Raw genomic sequence first — 11,588 nt, forward strand, 5'->3', positions numbered from 1 at the left:
TCATGTCTCATGCTGTGTTGTTGTTGTCTCATGTCTCATGCTGTGTTGTTGTTGTCTCATGTCTCATGCTGTGTTGTTGTTGTTTCATGTCTCATGCTGTGGTGTTGTTGTCTCATGTTGATGTGTTGTTGTCTCATGTCACATGTTGTGTTGTTGTTGTTTCATGTCTCATGCTGTGTTGTTGTTGTCTCATGTCTCATGTTGTGTTGTTGTCTCATGTCTCGTGTTATTGTTTCATGTCTCATGCTGTTGTGTTGTTGTCTCATGTCTCATGTTGTGTTGTTGTTGTCTCATGTCTCATGCTGTGTTGTTGTTGTCTCATGTCTCATGTTGTGTTGTTGGTGTCTCATGTCTCATGTTGTGTTGTTGTCTCATGTCTCATGTTGTGTTGTTGTCTCATGTCTCATGCTGTGTTGTTGTTGTCTCATGTCTCATGTTGTGTTGTCGGTGTCTCATGCTGTGTTGTTGTTGTCTCATGTCTCATGTTGTGTTGTTGTTGTCTCATGTCTCATGTTGTGTTGTTGTTGTCTCATGTCTCATGTTGTGTTGTTGTCTCATGTCTCATGCTGTGTTGTTGTTGTCTCATGTCTCATGCTGTGTTGTTGTTGTCTCATGTCTCATGTTGTGTTGTTGTTGTCCCATGTCTCATGTTGTGTTGTTGTCTCATGTCTCATGCTGTGTTGTTGTTGTCTCATGTCTCATGTTGTGTTGTCGGTGTCTCATGTCTCATTCTGTGTTGTTGTCTCATGTTGTGTTGTTGTTTCATGTCTCATGCTGTGTTGTTGTTGTCTCATGTCTCATGTTGTGTTGTTGTTGTCTCATGTCTCATGCTGTGTTGTTGTTGTCTCATGTCTCATGTTGTGTTGTTGTTGTCTCATGTCTCATGTTGTGTTGTTGTCTCATGTCTCATGCTGTGTTGTTGTTGTCTCATGTCTCATGTTGTGTTGTCGGTGTCTCATGTCTCATTCTGTGTTGTTGTCTCATGTTGTGTTGTTGTCTCATGTCTCATGTTGTGTTGTTGTCTCATGTCTCATGCTGTGTTGTTGTTGTCTCATGTTGTGTTGTCGGTGTCTCATGCTGTGTTGTTGTTGTCTCATGTCTCATGTTGTGTTGTTGTTGTCTCATGTCTCATGTTGTGTTGTTGTTGTCTCATGTCTCATGTTGTGTTGTTGTCTCATGTCTCATGCTGTGTTGTTGTTGTCTCATGTCTCATGTTGTGTTGTTGGTGTCTCATGTCTCATGCTGTGTTGTCTCATGTCTCATGCTGTGTTATTGTTGTCTCATGTCTCATGTTGTTGTGTTGTTGTCTCATGTCTCATGTTGTGTTATTGGTGTCTCATGTCTCATGTTGTGTTGTTGTTAGGGATGGGCATTCGATTAAATTGTCTTAATTGATCGTCGGGAGAGTTTATGACGAATTTTCGATTAATCGTTAATATTTTTATATTAAAATTCACTATTTATAGATTGTTAAAATGCAGTGAAATAGAAAAAACAGCGTGTTTCCTCATTGAGATCTTTATTACAAGATGAACAACTCTTGTGGCAGTTAAACAGGATCCGTTCAATGGTTACACTTGTAAATAAGCGCTGTTGTACACTTCAGCCGCGCTGAGAGAGCAGCTAGCCGCTGAGAGCTAGCTGGATCTGATGGTTCTCGACCTCTTACTCCGGTTGTTGTCACGTTCTCACTCCCGGAACCCCTCAACCAGACCCGTCTTTGTCCGGGTCCGAAGGGGCTAGCTTTGGAGCTAGCTCCGGATGCTAGCTGTGGAGCTCGGCTTCATGTCGGCACACGGACCCTCAGTCCACGTGGAAGGGAACCCGGAGAGACCCGGGTCTGGGTGAGGGGTTCTGGGATTGAGGACGTAACAACAGCCGGACTGAGAGGTCGAGAACCGTCAGATCCAGCTAGCTCTCAGCGGCTAGCTGCTGGTCTCTCACCGGGGCTTGTAGAGTATAACTCCGGGCTGCTTCCTACAGCTGCTAACATCCTCACTGTGCTGCGTTCAGGAAACTCGGGTATTCCGACCTCCTACTTGAAGAAGAGCAGTGGACTCCTCATGCGCTCATGGAGACGTACAGCTTCACAGTGTTGGCAGTGAACGCAACAGAATCTCATCGATGACAAAATAATGTCATCGACGAAATTCTTAATGATCAATTAATCGATCGTCGATTAATTATGCCCATCCCTGGTTGTTGTTGTCTCATGTCTCATGCTGTGGTGTTGTTGTCTCATGTTGTTGTGTTGTTGTCTCATGTTGTCTCATGTTGTGTTGTTGTGTTGTGTTGTTGTGTTGTTGTGTGCAGACATTGGCTACGAGTCTCTGATCCACCTTATGCTGAAGGACATGTTGTGTTGTTGTGTCATGTTGTGTTGTTGTTGTGTGCAGACATTGGCTACGAGTCTCTGATCCACCTGATGGTGAAGGACATGTTGTTGTGTTGTTGTGTCATGTTGTGTTGTGTTGTTGTGTGCAGACATTGGCTACGAGTCTCTGATCCACCTGATGCTGAAGGACATGTTGTTGTGTCATGTTGTGTTGTGTTGTTGTGTGCAGACATTGGCTACGAGTCTCTGATCCACCTGATGCTGAAGGACATGTTGTGTTGTTGTGTCATGTTGTGTTGTTGTGTTGTGTGCAGACATTGGCTACGAGTCTCTGATCCACCTGATGCTGAAGGACATGTTGTTGTGTTGTTGTTGTGTCATGTTGTGTTGTTGTTGTGTGCAGACATTGGCTACGAGTCCCTGATCCACCTGATGCTGAAGGACATGTTGTTGTGTTGTTGTGTCATGTTGTGTTGTTGTGTTGTGTGCAGACATTGGCTACGAGTCTCTGATCCACCTGATGCTGAAGGACATGTTGTTGTGTTGTTGTGTCATGTTGTGTTGTTGTTGTGTGCAGACATTGGCTACGAGTCTCTGATCCACCTGATGCTGAAGGACATGTTGTGTTGTTGTGTTGTTGTTGTGTCATGTTGTGTTGTTGTGTTGTGTGCAGACATTGGCTACGAGTCTCTGATCCACCTGATGCTGAAGGACATGTTGTGTTGTTGTGTCATGTTGTGTTGTTGTGTTGTTGTGTTGTGTGCAGACATTGGTTACGAGTCTCTGATCCACCTGATGCTGAAGGACATGTTGTTGTGTTGTTGTTGTGTCATGTTGTGTTGTTGTGTTGTGTGCAGACATTGGTTACGAGTCCCTGATCCACCTGATGCTGAAGGACATGTTCCAGCTGCTGGTCTCGTGTGTGTCTGAACCTGCTGAGACCATCTCCAGAGTCGGCTGCTCCTGCATCAGGTGACCACACCGCAGTACAACAGACTCGCGTTACACATGCTACACACGTGTGTAGCGTGACCAGCGTCATGTGTGTCTCTGATGTGTGTGTCTGCAGGTACGTGCTGGTGGCGGTCGGGCCCGTCTTCACGGAGGAGATGTGGCGCCTGGCGTGCTGCGCCCTGCAGGACGCCTTCTCTGCCACGCTGGAGCCCGTCAAGGTAACAGCTGTTTCATTCAGGTGGAGACACTGTGGTGTGTGTGTGTGTGTCTGTGTGTGTGTGTGTGTGCGACACACTGTGCAGAGAAGAAATGAACAACACACACACACACACACTCTGTGTAATCCATCTGCAGCCGCTGGTCAGGACACAATAATCTGAAAGCCTCGGCCGTTAATACTGTCAACATGCTGAGAGTCCACAGCAAGAGACCCAGCTAACCTCACACACACACACACACACACACACACACACACACACACAGACACACACACACACACACACACAGGCTCTTTAAATGAAAATATTATTTATTATTATTTAAACATCAATTCACAAGTATAATATATACTGTAGTAAAGACACAAACAACTACACTAATGGCAACACATGTGGTGTGTGTGTGTGTGTGTGTGTGTGTGTGTGTGTGTGTGTGTGTGTGTGTGTGTGTGTGTGTGTGTGCGGGTGTGTGTGTGTGTGTGTGTGTGTGTGTGTGTGCGGGTGTGTGTGTGTGTGTGTGTGTGTGTGTGTGTGTGTGTGTGTGTGTGTGTGTGTGTGTGTGTGTGTGTTAGAGGTGACATTTCATCAGTGGATGTTGTGAGTTCCTACAGTTGTGTAGCAGTTGCATGACAGACTGATGTTAAGCAGCTTTACAGCTTAGAGCTCTGTGTGTGTGTGTGTGTGTGTGTGTGTGTGTGTGTGTGTGTGTGTGTGTGTGTGTGTGTGTGTGTGTGTGTGTGTGTGTGTGTGTGTGTGTGTGTGTGTGTGTGTGTGTGTGTGTGTGTGTGTGTCAGAGTGAGTGATGAAGATGTTCTTATTACTATTGACAGATTTTTTTACTTGACATTTGAGTCGTTGATCTTTTGTTTTAATCTTTGAAAGTAAATCATAGTTTTTAATCATGTGACTCACATGTTGTGAACATACATGTGTTTATATAACACCATGTTTTAATGGGGTCGTTTATACAAGAGACACATTTACACACTGAGCACAAACATGTTGCATGTGTAACACGTGTCGATAATGTGTTTTATGATTCATAGTTTGTTTATAACTCGACTTATTTATTAGTTAATTCAAAAAAATCATCATCTGTGTTTGCTGATATTAAAACAAACAAAACAGAAAAAATGTGCATTCAAAATATGTTTTTTTAATTATTATAATGTATTTTTTAATAACTTAAAGTCAGTTGTCACAGCAGGTTACTTAAGGTTCCTCTGTCAATTAAGTTTATTTCTAACTCTGATTTAAAAACAGTATAATCTGAACAGACAATATTAAAATGCATAAAGTAAAAAGAGAAACATAGAAATGGGGCAAGCAGAGAATTAGAGACAGATGAACAGATTAGAGCCACAAACAGGAAGCAGCTCGTCCGGTTCCAGCTGCTTCCTGTCGTCCAGCCGCTGAACCGCCGGCGACTTTCAGTTTGAGGGTTAGAGGAGCGACCGCGAGGAAAAAAAACCAGAGAAACGTGTTTGAGACGAGAAGATGGAAAACAACCAGAGAGGTTTAACATCAGAATCTGAAGAAAACAACTTACATTACATTTTTATTAAAAGAGTCAGAATGTCTGCATCAATAAAACCATGAACATGTTGACAGTAAAAAAACAGATTCTGAAATGAAGATGTGAGTAAAGTTCATCAGCTGTAATGTAAAGAACAAACTGTGACATGAAGCTTCTGCTTCAGACACGTTAACACACGAGCTCTGAGACCATTTAGAGAAAAGCTGATTTGATTCATTCAGCTCAGATTCACTGGAAAATAAGTTCTTCATGAAACTGATTCATCTGCGAGAACGAAGGTTTTAATGAAAACTGACAGAGAACAAACATCTGAGTCTGAGTCTCTGGACGGGTTCTGGATCTTCTCCTGGTAACATGTGTGTAACATGTGTGTAACATGTGTGAGTCCATGTGAGGAACCAGCAGGACAATGTGTGGAAGCTTCTCAGAGACGAGTGGACGTGTGGACGAGGTTTCTAACACGAGACGTGAAACTGAAGAACACAAAGATCTCAGGATGAAGAAGAGGAGCCGGACACGTAGAAGATGAAGACGAAGATGAAGAAGAGGAGCCGGACACGTAGAAGACGAAGACGAAGATGAAGAAGAGGAGCCGGACACGTAGAAGATGAAGACGAAGATGAAGAAGAGGAGCCGGACACGTAGAAGACGAAGACGAAGATGAAGAAGAGGAGCCGGACACGGAGAAGATGAAGACGAGGATGAAGAAGAGGAGCCGGACACGTAGAAGATGAAGACGAAGAGGAGCCGGACACGTAGAAGACGAAGACAAGGATGAAGAGGAGGAGCCGGACACGGAGAAGATGAAGACAAGGATGAAGAAGAGGAGCCGGACACGTAGAAGACGAAGACGTCCACTTGGAAACACGAGGAGATTCCAGATCTTCTGGTGATGAGGCCGACGCCGTGTGGGAGGAGCTGGAAACAACAACACTGATCTGTCCACAGCAGAGTTTATACGTCAGGTCCCGCCTCCTGCTGCTCTACAGGCTCCGCCCCTCGCCACATGTTCCTGTTGTTGTGAACACAAACAAACGAGTGTCTTCACCTCCGTCTCCTCCCGTCTCTCCACAGAACCTCCTGGCCTGTTTCCACAGTGGGTCAGACAGTTTCTCGGGAGACGCCTGCGAGGTGAAGGTGGCGGCGCCGTCTCACTCGCCCTCAGCTGAGGCCGAGTACTGGAGGATCAAAGCCATGGCTCAGCAGGTTGGTGTGATCTTCATCATCAGTCTTCATCAGGACCAGTGAAACTGAGTTTTCCAATGTAACATGGACGTGCTCACGTGTCCCAGGTCTTCATGTTGGACTCGCAGTGTTCTCCCAAGACGCCAAACAGCAAGGACGGCTTCGAGCACGCCCAGTCCTGCGTGCTCATCATCGAGCTGCCGTCCGACCAGCAGGCCGCTCAGAAGAGGTGACACACACACACACACACACACACACGGATTAACTGATTCCATTTGGGAGGTCAAAGGTCACCTCCATGCATCACCTCAGGCAGTAACCCTAGGTCATCAGATGTTAAAGTGTCGTTTTAGGTTTTTATTTCCAGTTTGAAATGTTTCGACAGAACTTTTCATTTCTCTCTGTGTGTGTTTGTCTTTCTGCTGCTGTCACAGGAAGATCGGGTGAGACTGTTAGAGCTGATCTGTGTTCCTTCACTCACTCTGTGTGTGTCTGTGTGTGTCTGTGTGTGTCTGTGTGTGTGTGTCTGTGTGTGTCTGTGTGTGATGAGCACTCACTGATGGAACCTGCTCTCTGCTTCTTCAGGATCCCGTTCCGCACCATCGTGGTGAGTCTTCTGTCTCACCAGGTTCTGCTGCAGAACCTGTGCGACATCCTCCTGGAGGAGTTCGTCAAACAGCCCGAGGGTCAGGACAGGGCCACGCCGGTGACCTCTGACCCCGGCAGACCCACGGCCGGCTTCCTGCGCTACATCTCCATGACGAACTTGGCCATAATCCTGGACCTGCTGCTGGACTCCTACAGGTTGTTGATGATTCCAGAGCAGGTGATGGATCTGCTGCGTTGATCAGATCCATGAACGTGTCTTTGCTCCTGCAGGACGGCGAGGGACTTCGACACGCGCCCGGGTCTCAAGTACCTGCTCATGAAGGTGTCGGGGGTTTGTGGAGCGGCCAATCTCTACCGCCAGTCGGCCATGAGCTTCAACCTGTACTTCCAGGCTCTGCTGAGCGCCACCCTCAGTCAGTCGGAGGGTATGACGGCTCAGCAGGTACACACACATTCCTGCTTTTGGTTTAATTACAGGGCTTCAGGATCTCTTGAACATGAGTCAATACTGTATAAACTGTTTATAATTATATAAGTTAAGTTATATATATAAGTTATATTTTAGATTTTCTTGTTTGATCAATGTTGATATCCAGTTTTAGATCTGAGGGTTTTTGGGTTTGGAACAAAATGTTTTCATCTCTTTATTTATTTATTTTAACTCTTCATCTTTGACGTTCAAATCCAACTTGATCTTCACGTGTTTCCAGGTGAAGAAGATTCTGTACGAGGAAGAGGAGGGCAGCTCTGACTCCTCCCACCCCGGATCTGCTTCCTCAGAGGACGAGGACATCTTCGAGGAAACGGCGCAGGTGAAGCTAACGACTTCCTGAACGTCTCCTCCTCAGATCAGACGTTTCCTAACACCAGACGTCCTCTCTCTCTCTCTCTCTCTCTCTCTCTCTCTCTCTCTCTCTCTCTCTCTCTCTCTCTCTCTCTCTCTCTCTCTCTCTCTCTCTCTCTCTCTCTCTCTCTCTCTCTCTCTCTCTCTCTCTCTCTCACAGGTCAGTCCTCCTCGCGGTCGGGACAAACGTCACCCGTGGCGAGCGCCCGTCCCGTCGCTCAGCGTGCAGCCGCTGGGCAGCGCCGACTGGGCGTGGCTTGTGAAACGTCTCTACAAACTGTGCATGGATCTGTGCAGCAGCTACATCCAGATGCACCGCGACCTGGAGAGCACGCTGGAGGAGGCGGCGCTGCTGAGGGGGGGGGGGGGAGACCACATCTTCTTCCTGCCTGTCTTCCAATCAGAGACTTCTACCCCGACGTCAGTGGGCGGGCTCTCGGCGAGGGAGACGCCGTCGGAGGAAGGCGGGTCCAGGTGTCAGGTGGCGGACGTGAGCGCGGCGTCCCCAGGAGACACGCCCACGCAGACCTCAGGATTCAGGTCTGACCGCGTCACATGACACATCAGCTGACGCAGATTTATTATTAATATTGTGACAGGAAGTTGAAAGCGTCTGTTTCGTCTCCTCGCAGCTGCACAGGAAGTCTGCCGCATCACTTCCGGACCGGGGGGGAGCGGCGGGACTCCGGCATCGCGGCGAGCTCGCTGGGGGGCGGGGCCTGTCCGGGCAGGAGACAGGAGTGGTGGGAGAAGGCCGGGAACAAACTGTACACCATCGCCACCGACAGGACGCTCGGCAAACTGATGACGGAGTACAAGCGCAGGAAGCAGCAGCCGGCGCCGCAGAGCCACGTCAACCTGTTCATGAAGGAGCAGGGCCGCGGCGCCCCGGGGGGGGGGCCCGCCGAGCCCCAGAGGCCCCCCCAGAGGCCCCAGCAGCTGGTGGACCAGCAGGGGCCGCCACTGAGGCACTCGGTCAGCGCCGGACCCGAAGTCCTGCGGCAGGAGAGGAGGCCGAGGTCGGGATCCACCGTGAGCTCCACCAGCGTCTCGCTGAGGGACGCCGAGGCGCAGATACAGGTACTACACAACACTACACAAACACTACACAAACACTACACAAACACTACACAAATACTACACAAACACTACACAAACACTACACAAATACTACACAAACACTACACAAACACTACACAAACACTACACAAACACTACACAAACACTACACAAACACTACACAAATACTACACAACACTACACAAACAATACACAAACACTACACAAACACTGCACAAATACTACACAAACACTACACAAACACTACACAAACACTACACAAACACTACACAAATACTACACAAATACTACACAAACACTACACAAACACTACACAAACACTACACAAACACTACACAAACACTACACAAACACTACACAAACACTACACAAATACTACACAAACACTACACAAATACTACACAAACACTACACAAACACTACACAAACACTACACAAACACTACACAAACACTACACAAATACTACACAAATACTACACAAACACTACACAAACACTACACAAACACTACACAAACACTACACAAACACTACACAAACACTACACAAACACTACACAAACACTACACAAATACTACACAAACACTACACAAACACTACACAAACACTACACAAACACTACACAAACACTACACAAACACTACACAAACACTACACAAACACTACACGAATACTACACGAACACTACACAAACACTACACAAATACTACACAAACACTACACAAATACTACACAAACACTACACAAACACTACACAAATACTACACAAATACTACACAAACACTACACAAACACTACACAAATACTACACAAATACTACACAAACACTACACAAACACTACACAAATACTACACAAACACTACACAAATACTACACAAACACTACACAAACACTACACAAATACTACACAAATACTACACAAACACTACACAAACACTACACAAACACTACACAAACACTACACAAACACTACACAAACACTAAACAAATACTACACAAACACTACACAAACACTACACAAATACTACACAAACACTACACAAACACTACACAAATACTGCACAAACACTACACAAATAATACACAAACACTACACAAATACTACACAAATACTACACAAACACTACACAAATACTACACAAATACAACGTATACTCCTGAGTACTCAGTACTACACAAATACTACACAAATACTACACAAACACTACACAAATACTACACAAATACTGCACAAACACTACACAAATACTACACAAATACTACACAAACACTACACAAACACTACACAAACACTACACAAACACTACACAAACACTACACAAATACTACACAAATACTACACAAACACTACACAAATACTACACAAATACTACACAAACACTACACAAATACTACACAAACACTACACAAATACTACACAAACACTACACAAATACTACACAAACACTACACAAATACTACACAAATACAACGTATACTCCTGAGTACTCAGTACTACACAAATACTACACAAATACTACACAAATACTGCACAAATACTACGTATACTCCTGAGTACTCAGTACTACACAAATACTACACAAATACAACGTATACTCCTGAGTACTCAGTACTACACAAATACTACACAAATACTACGTATACTCCTGAGTACTCAGTACTACACAAATACTACACAAATACTACACAAATACTACACAAATACAACGTATACTCCTGAGTACTCAGTACTACACAAATACTACACAAATACTACACAAACACTACACAAATACTACACAAATACTGCACAAATACTACACAAATACTACACAAATACTACGTATACTCCTGAGTACTCAGTACTACACAAATACTACACAAATACTACACAAATACAACGTATACTCCTGAGTACTCAGTACTACACAAATACTACACAAATACTACACAAATACTACGTATACTCCTGAGTACTCAGTACTACACAAATACTACACAAATACTACACAAATACTACGTATACTCCTGAGTACTCAGTACTACACAAATACTACACAAATACTACACAAATACTACGTATACTCCTGAGTACTCAGTACTACACAAATACTACACAAATACTACACAAACACTACGTATACTCCTGAGTACTCAGGAGCTGGTCATGTGACCTCATGTCACCTGGAACGCTGCTGGCTGACTCAGAGACAACATGGCGTCCTCACATCCTCTGTGTCTCCTCCCCCTCCTGCAGGCGTGGACCAACATGGTCCTCACGCTCCTCAACCAGACGCTGCTCCTGACCGACGCCTCCTTCCTGGCGCTCCAGGGGGCGCTCTACCCCTGCCTCAGCCAGCTCTCATGCCACACCACAGACGGCCGCGTCCGCCAGGCGCTGCGTGAGTGGCTGGGTCGCGTGGGCCGGCTCTATGACATCACAGGGTGAGGCTGCGGCGAAGTGAAGGACGTAAAGACACAAATCAACGGGCTGCGGCCGGACGCCATCTTGTGACGCCATCTTTGCCTTCGTGTGGATTTGAGGCAGACCGTGACATCATCAGATCTTTGAAAGATGATTGGCAGATGGTGTATGAATATAAAAGACAGTTTCAGCCTCATATAGACGAGACTTTATGTGCAGTGGATTCTGGGTAATGTAGTTCAGAGCCACACATGTCTCTTTCATGTTCAGGCTTTTTTCCGCTTCTTGTTTTCTCGGCCGCTGTCGGTGGTCATCAGGCGTGGGCGTCGCCCTCGTGCACATGGAAACCACAGAAGAAGAACCACAGAAGAAGAACACGTCACTGTGAAGCTTCAGGAGGATCTGATTGGTCGGTGATGTCA

General features: G+C 45.8%; 1 protein-coding gene across 1 annotated transcript in view; it reads left to right on the plus strand.

The window, feature by feature from the left end:
* The window catches only part of arfgef3 (ARFGEF family member 3), a 34,795-nt gene extending 23,598 nt beyond the window's left edge, over positions 1-11,197 (plus strand). The window contains exons 32-41 of the mRNA XM_061086999.1: positions 3,193-3,307; positions 3,405-3,507; positions 6,119-6,250; positions 6,337-6,458; positions 6,815-7,033; positions 7,109-7,280; positions 7,549-7,650; positions 7,843-8,222; positions 8,315-8,762; positions 10,999-11,197. Of these exons, the coding sequence (XP_060942982.1) occupies positions 3,193-3,307; positions 3,405-3,507; positions 6,119-6,250; positions 6,337-6,458; positions 6,815-7,033; positions 7,109-7,280; positions 7,549-7,650; positions 7,843-8,222; positions 8,315-8,762; positions 10,999-11,190 (1,985 nt within the window). The 3' untranslated portion in view covers positions 11,191-11,197. The remainder of the gene's footprint in view (positions 1-3,192; positions 3,308-3,404; positions 3,508-6,118; positions 6,251-6,336; positions 6,459-6,814; positions 7,034-7,108; positions 7,281-7,548; positions 7,651-7,842; positions 8,223-8,314; positions 8,763-10,998) is intronic.
* The last annotated feature ends 391 nt before the right edge of the window (positions 11,198-11,588 follow it).

This window comes from Limanda limanda, chromosome 15, assembly GCF_963576545.1.
Source record: "Limanda limanda chromosome 15, fLimLim1.1, whole genome shotgun sequence".
Taxonomy (NCBI): Eukaryota; Metazoa; Chordata; class Actinopteri; order Pleuronectiformes; family Pleuronectidae; genus Limanda; species Limanda limanda.